Below are 16,627 nucleotides of genomic sequence, written 5' to 3'. Positions count from 1 at the left end.
TCCCTCAATGGCTCTTAGCCATAGCGTATTGTTGGAACTCTCTGTCTGGGGCAAGTGATGCTCTGTATTCTTGGTGCTTGGGTGGGCACAGTGGGAGGGCTTCTAGTGTCCTGGCCCCACTGGTGGACCTCCTGATGGCACCTAGGTTTTTTGGCCACTGTGTGACACAGAGTGTTGGACTGGATGTGCCACTGGCCTGATCCAATATTGGTTTCTCTTATGTCTTCTTATGTTCTTAACCAGAGATGACTCTCTTCCTACTGCCTCTCTCTTCCCAGATGCCTGTTTGCTCCTATTTCCTGAAGGGGATCTGCAGCAACAGCGATTGTCCTTACAGCCATGTCTACGTCTCTAGGAAAGCAGAAGTGTGCTCAGATTTCCTCAAGGGCTACTGTCCACTTGGAGAGAAGGTAGGAGGGCAAGGGGGCCTTCACCGTTATGCCAAGTACCCAGTGGCGATTTGATTCATCGATCGATCGACCTTATCTGTAGTACACCTTTCTCGTTGGGGGCTCAAGGGGAATTGCACAGAGTAACTCAATACTTTCAGCAGGACGGGATATTCAGTAAACAATGCCAGTAAGGGTTAGGATTGCAGAAATCTGAAGCCAAGCCGAAATCTAGAAACAGAGCTGAAGCAAAGCATGACAGGTTGAATAATGCAGAAATTACACAGCACAACCCTACAACAAGAGACAGAATGTGCTCTACACGTTCTGTGCACATAGTCCCTTTCCCATTATTAAAGCATGTTTCTGAACCATTTTGTTGTCGCATAGCTGTAATGATTTGAATTTATATGTGTGTGCGTGTTCCTTTAATTGTTGGTAAGTTGCAATAGAGAAAGGAGGATGGAAGAGGGACAAATAAGAGATAATATTAGAACTGTTGTAAATATTGTAGAATATTATGAAAGACATCCAGAAAAAGAAGTAGCATTATTCTTTGCGGATGCAGAGAAAGCATTTGATAATTTAAACTGGGACTTTATGTTTGCAGTGATGGAAAAAATGGAGCTTGGAGAAAGTTTTATAAGAATGATAAAGGCAATATATTCTGAACAAAGGGCAAGGTTGTGTGTTAATGCAGATCTTACAGATGAAATGAAAATTAGCAAAGGTACTAGACAAGGTTGCCCGCTTTCACCATTGTTGTTCATAATGACTCTTGAAATTTTATTGATGCAGATCCAAGAAGAAAAAGATTTAGAAGGGTTACAAATAAAAGGATATACCTATAAGTACAGAGCATTTGCTAATGATATAATGTTTATAAATGAAAATCCCATATTAATGAGAATACAAGAGTTTGGGGAGTTGGCGGGACTTTATATAAATAAAGAAAAATCAAAAATTTTGTGCAAGAATATGCAGGTAAATAGACAACAAGAATTACAAAGACTAACAGGTTGTGAAGTTACCTCTAAGGTAAAATACCTAGAGGTAGAGATAACAATGAAAAATATTGATTTGTTCAAGAATAATTATGAGAAGCTATGGCGTAGAATAGAGGAAGATATGCTAAAGTGGAACAGGCTCAATTTGTCATTGTTGGGCAGAATAGCTGCAATAAAAATGAATATTCTACCAAGGATTATGTATCTGTTTCAAACTATTCCTATTGTGAAAGATGCTAAACAGTTTGATAAATGGCGAAGGAAAATTTCAGAATTTGTGTGGGCCGGGAAGAAACCAAGAATTAAAATGAAAATTTTGACAGATGCAACAGAGAGAGGTGGATTCCAATTACCAGATTTGAAATTGTATCATGAAGCAGTTTGTTTAGTATGGATGAAAGAATGGATAACATTGTTAAATAAAAAACTTTTAGTGCTCGAAGGCCATGGAAAAAAATTCGGCTGGCATGCATACTTGTATTACGGAAAAAAGAAGATGGATGGCCTTTTCTCTCACCATTATATAAGAAGTAATCTACTAAATGTATGGATAAAGTATAAGAAATATGGTGATGAGAGGAGACCTTTGTGGATAGTGCCAGCTGAAGGGATAAAGATAACGGCTAAAACAGCCAAAGAAAAACGGCTATCATACAACCAGTTACTAAAAATACAAAGTGGGAAAATAGAACTGAAAACTGCAGAAGAACTGAGTTACAAATATGATTGGTTTCAAATGCAACAAATAAAAAGTTTGGTGGAGAATGATATTAAAACTGAAGGAATAAGGAAAGAGCAAACAGAAATGGAAAGAGTTCTGCTTGGAGATAATGAGAAATTAATTTCAAAAGTATATACCGGTAAATTACTTTTACAATGGTCTACAGAAGATGAAGTAGTGAAATCTCAAATGATAAAATGGGCAATTAATGTAAACAAAGAAATAAAGATGGAATCTTGGGAATATCTGTGGAAGAATTCTATGAAACTCGCAACATGTCATAGTATTAAAGAAAACTGTTTTAAGATGATGTATAGATGGTATATGACTCCAAAAAAAATTAGTAAAGATGAACAACAAGATGCCAGATAGGTGTTGGAAATGTAAAAAGCACGAAGGCTCTTTCTACCATATGTGGTGGACTTGTGAAAGGGCTAAAATGTTTTGGCAGATGATTCAGCAAGAGATTTCTAAGATTTTGGGATATGAATTCAACAAAGTGGCAGAGACCTTTCTGCTGGGATTACAAATGGAAAAATTTCCAAAAGAAGATAGAACTTTAATATGGTACTTGCTCTCAGCTGCTAGGACATTGTATGCACAGCTGTGGAAGCAAGAAAAAATACCAGAGAAATGGGATTGGATCACAAAAGTTATGACATGGAGTGAAATGGACAAATTAACAAGAAAACTAAGAGGCTATGATTTGGAACTTTTTAAGTTGGAGTGGAAGAAATTCAGAAGATATGTAGAAAAAGAGTGGAAAATAAAAGGACATTGGACAATCTTTGATGGTGATTAAGATTTTTAAAATAAGAATATAACTTTTGGGGTTTTTTTGTTTTTTCTTAATAGTTAAGGGTACCTTTAATATTTGCTTTTTTAAAGAAAATAACACTGGCGGGGGTCAAGTAACGGAGGGAGGGGTGGGGGGAAAGTAAGATATGGGGTAGAAAGATCTTTCTTTTACTTTAAGCTTTTATAAGTTGTAGATATAGTTCTGCTACCACATGTTACTAATAAAATTGTTTATAACCAGGAGGATGGAAGAGGGGAGTGTGTGAAGCGATTGGTTGGTGACTGTGACAGTGTGGGTGGAACTAAGAAGTGAGGGGGGGGGGGAGAAAGAGAAAAACAGAGAAGTCTGTAGGCACTGGAAAAACAGAGAAGTCTGTCAGCACTGGAAAAAGTGAGAAGTCTGTCGGCACTGGAAAAACAGAGAAGTCTGTCAGCACTGAACTTTCTGCAGAGAAAGAGCAGTTAACAGTCAGTCGGGTCAGTCAGCAGCCTGAAGAGTCTGAGATGCAGCCTTCTGATTAGAACCCCATTTAGTGCTGTGAAAGGCATTAAGATTCTAGGGAAGAAAAGGAGAATACTTCTGAGCAGTAGTCCTCAACCTTTTTGGCACCACTTTTGTGGAAGACAATTTTTCTACGGACCGGGAGGAAGGGGGGGGGGCACACACAATGGTTTTGGATGATACAATTGTGCACTTTATTTCTATTAGTTTGGTGTCGTGGTTAAGTGTGCGGACACTTATCTGGGAGAACTGGGCTTGATTCCCCACTCCTCCACTTGCAGCTGCTGGAATAGCCTTGGGTCAGCCAGAGCTCTCTTATCTGGGAGAACCGGGCTTGATTCCCCACTCCTCCACTTGCACCTGCTGGAATGGCCTTGGATCAGCCACAGCTCTCGCACAGCTGTCCTTGAAAGGGCAGCTTCTGGGAGAGCTCTTTCAGCCCCACCCACCTCACAGGGTGTCTGTTGTGGGGGGGGGAGGGGAAGGTTGAGAAGATTGTGACCACTCCGAGACTCTGAGATTCAGAGTATAGGGCGGGATATAAATCCAAAATCATCATCTTCTTCACATGCTGTTTACTGCCTGTGTCTGTTTTGTAATGTCTGTTTTTATGATACTATTTTAACTCTCTTGTTTTATTGTTGTGAGCCACCCTGAGTCCACTTGCGGGATAGGGCGGGATATAAATTTAAAAACCAAATTAAATTAAACTGGTTTATGGCGACCCTGTAAGTTTTAGAAGGCAAGATACGGACAGAGGTGGTTGGTCATTGCCTGCTGCCTTCTCATAGCAACCTTGGATATCCTTGGAGGTTTCCAATCCAAATACTGACCGGGGCCAGCTGTGCTTAGCTTCTGAGATCTGATGAGATCAGACTAGGCTTGGCTATCCAGGTCAGTAAAAGGGCACCTCCGCGGCTGCTTAAAATTAAATTCAGCATGGGATGCCTCTTAAAACCAGAGCAATTTAGAAGGTTCTTCTGAGGAGAAACAGTTTGGTGTAGTGGTTAAGTGTGCGGACTCTTATCTGGGAGAACCGGGTTTGATTCCCCACTCCTCCACTTGCACCTGCTGGAATGGCCTTGGGTCAGCCATAGCTCTCTTATCTGGGAGAGCTGGATTTGATTCCCCACTCCTGCACTTGCACCTGCTGGAAAGGCCTTGGGTCAGCCATAGCTCTGGCAGAGGTTGTCCTTGAAAGGGCAGCTGCTGGGAGAGCCCTCTCAGCCCCACTCACCTCACAGGGTGTCTGTTGTGGGGGAGGAAGGTAAAGGAGATTGTGAGCCACTCTGAGACTCTTCGGAGTGGAGGGCGGGATATAAATCCAATATCTTCATCTACCTCATAGGGTGTCTGTTGTGGGGGAGGAAGGGAAAGGAGATTGTGAGCCGCTCTGAGTCTCTTTGGAGTGGAGGGTGGGATATAAACCCAATATCTTCATCTACCTCACAGGGTGTCTGTTGTGGGGGCGGGGGGGGAGGTAAAGGAGATTGTGAGCCATTCTGAGACTCTTCAGAGTGGAGGGCGGGATATAAATCCAGTATCTTCATCTACCTCACAGGGTGTCCGTTGTGGGGGGGGGGAGGTAAAGGAGATTGTGAGCCGCTCTGAGACTCTTCGGAGTGGAGGGCGGGATATAAATCCAATATCTTCATCTACCTCACAGGGTGTCTGTTGTGGGTGGGGGAGGAAGGTAAAGGAGATTGTGAGCCGCTCTGAGACTCTTCGGAGTGGAGGGCGGGATATAAATCCAATATCTTCATCTACCTCACAGGGTCTCTTGTGGGTGGGGGAGGAAGGGAAAGGAGATTGTGAGCCGCTCTGAGACTCTTTGGAGTGGAGGGTGGGATATAAATCCAATATCTTCCTCTACCTCACAGGGTGTCTGTTGTGGGTGGGGGAGGAAGGTAAAGGAGATTGTGAGCCGCTCTGAGACTCTTTGGAGTGGAGGGTGGGATATAAATCCAATATCTTCATCTACCTCACAGGGTGTCTGTTGTGGGTGGGGGAGGAAGGGAAAGGAGATTGTGAGCCGCTCTGAGACTCTTCGGAGTGGAGGGCGGGATATAAATCCAGTATCTTCATCTTCTTCTTCTTCTGTTTCAAGGCATGATTGTGACGTGCTGGAAGATTCAGGAGTGACTGATCTATGGAATATGTTGTTGAAGGCTTTCACTGCCAGAGTTAATTGGTTGTTGTAGATTTTTTGGGCTGTGTGGCTGTGGTCTTGGGATTGTGAGACCTGACGTTTCGCCAGCAACTGTGACTGGCATCTTCAGAGGTGTAGCTCAGAAAACCGGAGTTCTCTCTGGGTCAAAGTGAGAAGAAGATGGTAGGCAGGTAATTTATATCTACTCAGGAAGGTGGGGTGGGGGTGAGTCATTATCTTGTCCGAGATAATGACTCAGCCCTACCCCGCCTGCCTACCATCTTCTTCTCATTTTGACCCAGAGAGAACTCCAGTTTTCTCGGTTATACCTCTGAGGATGCCAGTCACAGTTGCTGGCGAAACGTCAGGTCTCACAATGCCAAGACCGCGGCCGCACAGCCTGGAAAAACTACAAGAACTGATTGATGGAAGTTTGCATAAACTCACATATGAGTAAGACAGGAGTTCTGAAGAAAAGGGGCTCTTTGTCGGCTTTGCTCCCCCCCACCAAAGAGACATTCTCTCCCCTTCTGTAGGAAAGGAGAACGAGGAACGTCTCTTCTGCCTGCTCCCACAGTTTGTGTGAGCTCCCATATTAAGAGTAATGAACGCCTTTTAGATCCCTTGCCTGATTAATGGGGCCACCTTTTATATCGATCGATCTCACCAATTAATTGCCTAAAAAAAAATCGCAACCCTGCAACTACAGCAGTGTCCCAGCTGGCGAGCGACGGCGTTGGGGAAGGGGGAAGAGTTCTGGGGCTGAGCGGGGCCAGTCTGTTGCGAGCTGTAAGCGCTTTTCAGTCGGCTGCGTGGCTTGTTGCTGGGCGTCACCCGCTTTCTAGCTGAGGCCGTCCTGATCCTGCGTCAATACATCAGAACACCTGCCTGTGTGGAGCAGCGGCCTTGCCAGAGGCCCAGAAGGGACGATACGGAGGGGAAGAGAGGAGCGAACCATCAGGAGTGGAGAGAGTGCACTGGCAGGGGACATAATCCACTGAGGTGCCCTCCTGTAATAATAATAAAAAAGGTCCCGTGACTCCCTGTCACAAGCAGGGGACCAGGGAAGGCTTCTACTAGTTTCTTCTAGCCAGTTTGGTGAAGTGGTTAAGTGTGCGGACTCTTATCTGGGAGAACCGGGTTTGATTCCCCACTCCTCCAATTGCAGCTGCTGCAATGGCCTTGGGTCAGCCAGAGCTCTCTTCTCTTGGAGAACCGGGTTTGATTCCCCACTCCTCCACTTGCAGCTGCTGGAATGGCCTTGGGTCAGCCAGAGCTCTCTTTTCTGGGAGAACCGGGTTTGATTCCCCACTCCTCCAATTGCAGCTGCTGGAATGGCCTTGGGTCAGCCAGAGCTCTCTTTTCTGGGAGAACCGGGTTTGATTCCCCACTCCCCCAATTGCAGCTGCTGGAATGGCCTTGGGTCAGCCAGAGCTCTCTTATCTGGGAGCACTGGGTTTGATTCCCCACTCCTCCACTTGCAGCTGCTGGAATGGCCTTGGGTCAGCCATAGCTCTTGTAGGAGTTGTCCTTGAAAGGGCAACTTCTGTCAGAGCTCTCTCAGCCCCACTTACCTCACGAGGTGTCTGTTGTGGGGAAGCAAGGGAAAGGCGATTGCGAGCCACTCTGAGGCTCTGAAATTTGGAGCAGAGGCCAGGATAGAAATCCAATTTCTTCTTCTTCTTCTTCTTCTTCTTCTTCTTCTTCTTCTTCTTCTTCTTCTTCTTCTTCTTCTTCTTCTTCTTCTTCTTCTTCTTCTTCTTCTTCTTCTTCTTCTTCTTCTTCTTCTTCTTCTTCTTCTTCTTCTTCTTCCTACCACCACTCTGGTAAGGGTCTGTCTGGGAAGGCCCAGAGCTTCCACCCGACCCCTCTTAACTTCCTTCCCGTTCGTTCAGACCTTTATTGGGATAAAAGCAATAACGATCGACAACCAAAAGTAGATACAAAGGCCTGAAGTATAGTAAGAACAATGCATAAAGCAATCGGTTAAAATAGCAGCCAATGATACAAATCTAGAGTAGACACCCAGCAATTAAAATACAGTAGTATGCCTAGATTTAATTTTATAGGCTTCTATTAAGAAATTCGCAACACATGTAGTAATGTGAGGGTTAGCATCTTTTAAAAAGTAGGTTAGGGCGTTTTCGCACTCACCTTCAGCCGGCGCGACCCCCCTCTTCACCGCGCAGGATCTGCGCGGATTTCGCACTAAATGCCACGGAGCAGCCGGAAGAGCCGGAAGCTCCCGGCGCAAAAGCCGTTCAAACGTAAACCGCCAAAAAGCAGTTTCCGTTTGCGCGGCTTTTGCGACGGGAGTTTCCGGCTCTTCCGGCTGCTCCGCGGCATTTAGTGCGAAATCCGCGCAGATCCTGCGCGGTGAAGAGGGGGGTCGCGCCGGCTGAAGGTGAGTGCGAAAACGCCCTTAGAGTTTTCCTTTTAGTAAATATATTCCATCTCAGCAACTACCTCCAGGCCTCAGATTCAGCAGCAGCTCACAGGAGCACAGCTCCTGAACCTTTCTGAGGGTTCCCCCTCTTCCTCCCCACCTACCTTGTCCATTGAACAGGAGGTGCAGCTGCATAACAATCCCTGGATTAGGAGAGCGGGCAGCCAGCCAGCCACCGGGGGGGCTTTGCCACGCCCCCAGCAGCCCTCATTAACCCCTGGAGAAGCCCACACCACCCTTTCTGCACCTCTTCACAGGACTAGGTCTCCAAACCCCTCGCCATCTGCATCGCCCTCCTCTGGATCCGTTCCAGCTTGTCTGTGTCCTCCTTAAATCGCAGCGCCCAAAACTGAGCGCAAAGCTCTAGGTGAGGTCTTACCAGAGCAAAGAGTAGAACTTTGACTCTCAGAAGTGCATACCCTGAACTCGTCGGTCTCCGAGGTGCTCTGTGTACATGTGTTAAGCGCTGTGAAGTTGTTGCTGATTTACAGCAACCCTGTGGATTAACGGCCTCCAAAACGTCCTCCCATTAAGAGCCTTGCTTAGGCCTCGTGAACCGAGAGCTGCGGCCTCCTTTCTTGAATCCGTCCATCAGTTACGATTCAGTTAACCAGGCTGAAACTCATTGGATGCTCTTGTGCTGTAGTGCCGTGCTTTTGGAAGGTCTGAAAAGCTTTTTTTTCTTTTGGGAAGCACCGAAAATAGGGTTGCCAATCCCCAGGTGGGGGCAGGGGATCCCCTGGTTTGGAGACCCCCCCCCCCACTTCAGGGCCGTCAGAAAGCGGGGTGGAGGAGGGAAATGTCTGCTGGGAACTCTATTGTTCCCTATGGAGATTTATTCCCATAGAAAATCATGGAGAATTGATCCGCGGGTATCTGAGGCTCTGGGGGGGCTGTTTTTTGGGGTAGAGGCACCAAATTTTCAGTATAGCATCTAGTGCCTCTCCCCAAAATACCCCCCAAGTTTCAAAAAGATTGGACCAGGGGATCCAATTCTGTGAGCCCCCAAAGAAGGTGCCCCTATCCTTCATGATTTCCTATGGAAGGAAGGAATTTAAGAGGTGTGCTGTCCATTTAAATGTGAGGGCCAGAACTCCCTTTGGAGTTCAATGATGCTTGTCTCAGCCTTCATCTTGGCTCCACATGTAATCTCTCCTGGCTCCACCCCCAAACTCCCCAGATATTTCTTGAATTGGACTTGGCAACCCTACCCGAAAAGCTTTTGTTTTTTTCCCCCAGCAGTCCTAACCACCGCCTTGTAAGTAGACACGTTATTACAATTCCCTTTTTCACCTCTAGGCGGCCTGCCTGTGCCTTAGCCAATGTTAGTTTGTGACGAGCCAGGTCCCTCTGCAGTCCATCGAATAGAGACCACACACTGGGATGGCTGAAATGGAACAAGGAATTAACAGCATTGTGAGATCCCTCACAGCCGTTTATAGTCTTTGGCAACCGTTCAGGGGTTGCATCATGATAATTCCATATTCTTATAGGAAAGTGGGGATCTCTACCTGCTGCACCCTTAATATATGTCTGGAGAGCCAGTCTGGTGTAGTGGTTAAGTGTGCGGACTCTTATCTGGGAGAACCGGATTTGATTCCCCAGTCCTTCACTTGCACCTGCTGGAATGGCCTTGGGTCAGCCATAGCTCTCTTATCTGGGAGAACCAGGTTTGATTCCCCACTCCTCCACTTGAACCTGCTAGCATGGCCTTGGGTCAGCCAGAGCTCTGGCAGAGGTTGTCCTTGAAAGGGCATCTTATGGAAAAACTCTCTCAGCCCCACCCACCTCACAGGGTGTCTTTTGTGGGGGAGGAAGATAAAGGAGATTGTGAGCAGCTCTGAGACTCTTTAGAGTGGAGGGCGGGATATAAATCCAATATCTTCATCTACCTCACAGGGTGTCTGTTGTGGGGGAGGAAGGGAAAGGAGATTGTGAGCCGCTCTGAGACTCTTCGGAGTGGAGGGCGGGATATAAATTCAATATCTTCATCTACCTCACAGGATGTCTGTTGTGGGGGAGGAAGGTAAAGGAGATTGTGAGCCGCTCTGAGACTCTTCAGAGTAGAGGTCGGGATATAAATCCAATATCTTCATCTACCTCACAGGGTGTCTGTTGGGGGGGGGAGGTAAAGGAGATTGTGAGCCACTCTTGGACTCTTCAGAGTTGAGGGTGGGATATAAATCCAATATCTTCATCTACCTCACAGGGTGTCTGTTGTGGGGGGGAGGAAGGTAAAGGAGATTGTGAGCCGCTCTGAGACTTTTCGGAGTGGAGGGCGGGATATAAATCCAATATCTTCATCTACCTCACAGGTTGTCTGTTGTGGGGGAGGAAGGGAAAGGAGATTGTGAGCCGCTCTGAGACTCTTCGGAGTGGAGGGCGGGATATAAATCCAATATCATCATCTTCTAGCAGGAGGAGGGGTTGCGATCAGCTTCCTGTGTTCCCAGCTGAGGCAAAAATTTGTGGGACCACCTTGCCCCACATGTTCCCCAAAGAGCACTTTGATCAAGTTCTCAAAATCTTCTGGTCGTCCCTGGGCTAAAAGAGACTGCGCTAAATTCCACTGGATCCTTCTCGGTGGCAGCCCCAATATTCTGGAACTCCCTCCCAGAAGCCATCAGGGCCCTACGGGACTTATCGCCGTTCCGCTTGGCCTGCGAGACTGAATTGTTCCAGATGGCATGTGACATCTAAACGGGAGAGCGCTGCCACCTCACCTGGATCCATTTCGCATTAGCACCAACTGCCTAGGATCTTACCTCTTTGGAGAAAGGAAAATACTATATGATTCTGCCTTGAATAGATGAAGTAGCACCATTGTGATTTTATCTGATTGTTTTGCTGCTTTAATATTGTTTATTTTACATTGTTAGCCACCTTGAGGCCTCGTAGAATGGGCGGGATATAAATCTAACGTAATAACGATAAATAATAACAGGCCCCGTAGCAGCGCCCAGTCTCAATCCCCGCCCTTTTCTGGCACTCGCTTCATCCACCCTTTTTTCATCATCACAGCTCACAGAACCCCACCCCCTCCCTTTCCTCACTTGGAGTTCTTGGAATGGAAAGGTCCCCTGTGCAAGCACCAGTTGTTTCCGACTCTGAGGTGACGTTGCTTTCACGTTTTCACGGCAGACTTTTACGGGGTTGTTTGCCATTGCCTTTCCCAGTCATCTACACTTCCGCCCCCAGAAAGCTGGGTACTCATTTGACTGACCTTGGAAGGATGGAAGGCTGAGTCAACCTCAAGCCGGCTACCTGAAAACTCAGCTTCCGCCGGAGATTGAACTCAGGTCGTGAGTAGAGCTTAGGGCTGCAATACTCCAGCAATACTCTGCGCCACGGGGCTCTTAAGGTAAAGGTAGTCCCCTGTGCAAGCACCAGTCATTTCCGACTCTGGGGTGACATTGCTTTCACAACGTTTTCACGGCAGACTTTTTACGGGGTGATTTGCCATGGCCTTCCCCAGTCATCTCCACTTTCCCCCCAACAAGCTGGGGACTCATTTGACCGACCTCGGAAGGATGGAAGCCTGAGTCAATCTGGAGTTCAGGTCGTGAGCAGAGACTGCAGCTTTACCACGCTGCGCCGTGGAGTTCTTGAGACTCCTTTAAAACAAAAGATCTGCAAAGAGCTCGCTGAATCGGGCACCCCGTTAAGCGGCGTGCTGATTAACGATGCCATAACTTCGTTTACACAGATTCTGGCGAGTTCTCAGGGCAGCCTCCCAAATGGATCCCTGTCGGGGCCGAGGGGATGGAACAGAAACAGCTGAGTTGAAAAGCGTTCCGTCTCCGTAAGCTTCTGCATTTCTGCAGCTCTTTGAAGGCTCACCTTCCCTTTCACCCCAGAAGAAACCCCACCCCCCATCCCATTCTCAGCCTTCCGATTGGCCCCTTCCCAGCCTCCTTCCTCTCCTGGGGATCCTTCACATGCTTACGCTTTGTCTTTCCTGAACAGCACTTGGCTCTTTTTCCATCACTTCATCGCAAATCCTGTGCAGCCGAAACCCAGACAGCAAGCTAGCATTGTGGTCTTCTTGAGCCCTGCCCCCCCCCCCCCTTCGTTCAGCTTCTGCAGACGTTTTGCCCCTCTGAAGCAGGAGAGTCGACATTCCTCGGGGAGTCCAATCGGGTCCCTGTTCGCAACCTCCATCGTGTCATCTCACAAGCATTTGTTTGTTTTGTTTCATAGAATCATAGAGTTGGAAGGGACCTCCAGGGTCATCTAGTCCAACCCCCTGCCCAATGCAGGAAACTCACAAACACTTCTCCCTAAATTCCCAGGATCTGCATTGCTGTCAGATGGCCATCTAGCCTCTGTTTAAAAACCTCCAAGGAAGGAGAGCCCACCACCTCCCGAGGAAGCCTGTTCCACTGAGGAATCACTCTAACTGACAGGAATCATAGAGTTGGAAGGGACCTCCTGGGTCATCTAGTCCAACCCCCTGCCCAATGCAGGAAACTCACAAACACCTCCCCCTAAATTCTCAGGATCTGCATTGCTGTCAGGTGGCCATCTAGCCTCTGTTTAAAAACCTCCAAGGAAGGAGAGCCCACCACCTCCCGAGGAAGCCTGTTCCACTGAGGAACCACTCTAACTGTCAGGAATCATAGAGTTGGAAGGGACCTCCTGGGTCATCTAGTCCAACCCCCTGCCCAATGCAGGAAACTCACAAACACCTCCCCCTAAATTCCCAAGATCTGTATTGCTGTCAGATGGACATCTAGCCTCTATCTAAAAACCTCCAAGGAAGGAGAGCCCACCACCTCCTGAGGAAGCCTGTTTCACTGAGGAATCATAGAATCCTAGAGTGGGAAGGGACCTCCAAGGTCATCTAGTCCAACCCCCTGCACAATGCAGGAAACTCACAAACATCTCCCCCTAAATTCACAAGATCCCCATTGCTGTCAGATGGACATCTAGCCTCTATCTAAAAACCTCCAAGGAAGGAGAGCCCACCACCTCCTGAGGAAGCCTGTTTCACTGAGGAATCATAGAATCCTAGAGTGGGAAAGGACCTCCAAGGTCATCTAGTCCAACCCCCTGCACAATGCAGGAAACTCACAAACATCTCCCCCTAAATTCACAAGATCCCCATTGCTGTCAGATGGCCATCTAGCCTCTGCTTAAAAACCTCCAAGGAAGGAGAGCCCACCACCTCCCAAGGAGGAAGCCTGTTCCACTGAGGAATCGCTCTAACGGTCAGAAAGTTCTTCCTAATGTTGAGCCAGAAACTGATTTATCTGTTTCTTGACCGCATCTTTACCTTTTAACATGTAACATACATAGAGTTTGCCATTAGAAGAAAAATACATAAAAATATAGTGGAAGATGGGTTTAGTATTATTTGTTGTGGTTTTATGCTGTGAGCCGCCCTCAGCCCGCCTCAGCGGGGAGGGCGGGATCTAAATCAAATAAAGTATAAGTAATTATAAGTATATGTAATAAGGTAAACAGCCAGACTTTGTGAAGAGGGTTGCATAAGAGCATATGAGAAGTCACGTTGGATCGGGCCAATGGCCCCTCCAGTCCAACACCCTGTGTCACATAAGAACATAAGAGAAGCCCTGTTGGATCAGGCCAGTGGCCCCTCCAGTCCAACACTCTGTGCCACATAAGAGCATAAGAGAAGTCACGTTGGATCGGGCCAATGGCCCACCCAGTCCAACACTCTGTGTCACACATAAGAACATAAGAGAAGCCCTGTTGGATCAGGCCAGTGGCCCCTCCAGTCCAACTCTCTGTGTCACACAGAAGAACCTAAGAGAAGTCACGTTGGATCGGGCCAATGGCCCACCCAGTCCAACACTCTGTGTCACACAGTGGCTCAAACCCAGGTGCCCTCAGGAGGTCCATCAGTGGGGCCAGGACACTAGAAGCCCTCCCACTGTGCCCTCGCCCAAGCACCAAGAATACAGAGCATCACTGCCTTGGATATAGTGCTCCGTCTGTAAAAAGGTAAAGGTAGTTCCCTGTGCAAGCACCAGTCGTTTCCGACTCTGGGGTGACGTCGCTTTCACAACGTTTTCACGGCAGGCTTTTTACTTGGTGGTTTGCCATTGCCTTCCACAGTCTTTTACACTTCCCCCCCAGCAAGCTGGGTACTCATTTGACCGACCTCGGAAGGATGGAAGGCTGAGTCAACCTGGAGCCAGCTACCTGAACCCAGCTTCCGCTGGGATTGAACTCAGGTCATGAGCAGAGAGATTGGACTGCAGTACTGCAGCTTTACCACTCTGTGCCACTCTTAAAAAAGGTAAAGGTAGTCCCCTGTGCAAGCACCAGTCGTTTTCACGGCAGACTTTTAACGGGGTGGTTTGCCATTGCCTTCCCCAGTCATCTACGCTTTCCCCCCAGCAAGCTGGGGATTCATTTTACCGACCTCGGAAGGATGGAAGGCTGAGTGAACCTTAAGCCAGCTACCTGAAACCAGCTTCCGCCGGGATCGAACTCAGGTCGCGAGCAGAGAGTTCAGACTGCAATCCTGCAGCTTTACCACTCTGCACCACGGGGCTGTCCTCCGTCTTTAGCTTGCGGCTAAAAGCCACTGACAGATCTCTGCTCCAGATGTTTATCCAAACCAATGCTCCCTCTAAGCTGTTAGAGCCTTCTGGGCAAAAATTCTACTTTTTGCGCTACTGGCATTAAAGTTGTGAGCAACCAGTTTAGCTACTGCATAAATGAGTTTGTTCTGGGGCCGTCCTTCCTGAGCTAAGTGAAGATTGTGTGAGCCAGAGGCTAAAAAACTGTGAGCTAGATCACACTTACTCCAATTAAAGGGAATACTGAATCTCGAATCCCCCTTGAAGCTGTCTGTGCTTGTAACTTCTACCATTTCCGACGGCACTGAATTCCGTGTGTTAATCACCCTTTGGGTGAAGAAGGACTTCCTTTTATCCGTTCTAACCTGACTGCTCATTTATTTCATGGAGTGCCCATGAGTTCTCGTATTGTGAGAAAGGGAGAAAGGGACTTCTTTCTCTGCCTTCTCTATCCCATGCATAATTTTGTGAACCTCAACCCTCAATTATCATTTATCCAAGCGAAAAAGCCCTAACTTCTTTCATCTTTCTTCATAGGGATGGTGTCCCATCCCCTTAATCGTTTTAGTTACCTTTTTCTGTACTTCTTCCATTGCTATAATATCTTTTTTGCGGTGCAGCGACCAGAACTGTGCATTTGAGGATTCCAAACGAAGCCTCACCGTCGATTTATGCAGGAGCATGAAGAATCCTGGCTGATTCGTTTTCAATTCCTAGTCATCCCAAGTGTAGCATTTGCCTTTCTTATTGCAGTCGCACGCCGAGTCGACATCTTTAGCCATTTATCTATCACAGCTCCAAGAGCTCTCTCCGGATCGATCTTTGCCAGTTTGAACCCCACCGATGTATATTTGTACTTAGGATTTCTGGCTCCAGTTGTGCATTACTGTGCACTTGTCCATGTTGAACCTCACTTGCCACGTTGATGCCCACTCGCCCAGCCCCGATGGATCCCTTTGGAGTGCCTCACAATCCTCTCTTGGTTCTCACCACCCTGAACAATTCCGTGTCATCTGCAGACTTGGCCACTTCACCGCTTACTCCCAACTCCAAATTATTAATGAACAAGTTGAAAAGTATCAGACCCAGTACTGAGCCCTGCTATACTCTACCGCTTACCACGCTCCGCTGTGAAAATTGCCCATTTACACTCACTCTCCGTTTCCTATTAATTAACCGGGTTTTGATCCACAAGAGGACTTGTCCTTTTACCCATGACTCTTAAGCTTACTTAGGAGCCTTTGATGAGGAACTTTACCAAAAGCTTTCTGGAAGTCAAGGTATACAGTATCAGCTGGTTCCGCCTTGTCCACATGTTTGGTCAGCCCCTCCAAGAACTCTAAAAGGTTAGCGAGACAAGACCTTCCCTTATAGAATCCACGCCGATTCTTCCTCAATAGCTTTTGCTCATCGATGCACCTACTGAATCCAGTCTTTATTTACGGATTCCACCGGCTCACCTGGTGTCGACATCAGACTGACCAGTTTTGCAGCAAAGCCTAAAATATCGCCGGCCATGCGGCAGGAGACGTCCCTTTCGAAGGGGACTCAAAGTAATCGGGTAGCCTCTCCGTAGTCACCCAGCCAGCATGTGTACAATTATTTTAAAATATTCCAATTTAAATGAAAATATAAAAGAGATATTTAGAATATTTATTCTATTAGTGAACGTGCTTACTGCATCACTTTTGGAGTGTCAGAAAAGCATTCTCCTTCAGATGATGGATAGCAGCCCGTAATTATATAGGGGGGAAATTGCTGAGCGTGCCATATTTAACTGGGGAGAGGAAATACCCGGCCTGGGCCATCGAGGGTTAATTTTATTCTCTAAATAATATAAAAAGTGCTGAGTCTGTTCCTTTTGCACAAAGTAGAAAGTCCTCAAATGGACCCCGGAGAGTTTATAATATTCTACTGAATCAAGTAAAAATGTTAACCTTGCTTCATAAAACGATGGCTTGTTAAAGATGCGCGGTCCCTTTTCTTGTGAATAATTTAGAAAGGGAGTAAATCTCTTCTCGTTCTGCTTTCTTTCTTTCTTTCCCCTCCCCGTGTCCGAGATGC

At 47.1% G+C, this 16,627-nt stretch overlaps 1 protein-coding gene across 1 annotated transcript in view; it reads left to right on the top strand.

Moving 5' to 3' along the window:
• Positions 1-276: 276 nt before the first annotated feature.
• LOC132574914 (zinc finger CCCH domain-containing protein 3-like) overlaps positions 277-16,627 on the top strand; it is a 173,690-nt gene continuing 157,339 nt past the window's right edge. Inside the window, exon 1 of the mRNA XM_060243164.1 lies at positions 277-410. Coding sequence (XP_060099147.1) covers positions 340-410 — 71 coding nt within the window. The 5' untranslated portion in view covers positions 277-339. The remainder of the gene's footprint in view (positions 411-16,627) is intronic.

Source organism: Heteronotia binoei, chromosome 7 (genome assembly GCF_032191835.1).
Source record: "Heteronotia binoei isolate CCM8104 ecotype False Entrance Well chromosome 7, APGP_CSIRO_Hbin_v1, whole genome shotgun sequence".
Classification (NCBI taxonomy): domain Eukaryota; kingdom Metazoa; phylum Chordata; class Lepidosauria; order Squamata; family Gekkonidae; genus Heteronotia; species Heteronotia binoei.
Note: the sequence above shows the minus strand (reverse complement) of the source record. Positions and strands in the feature narration are given on the sequence as shown.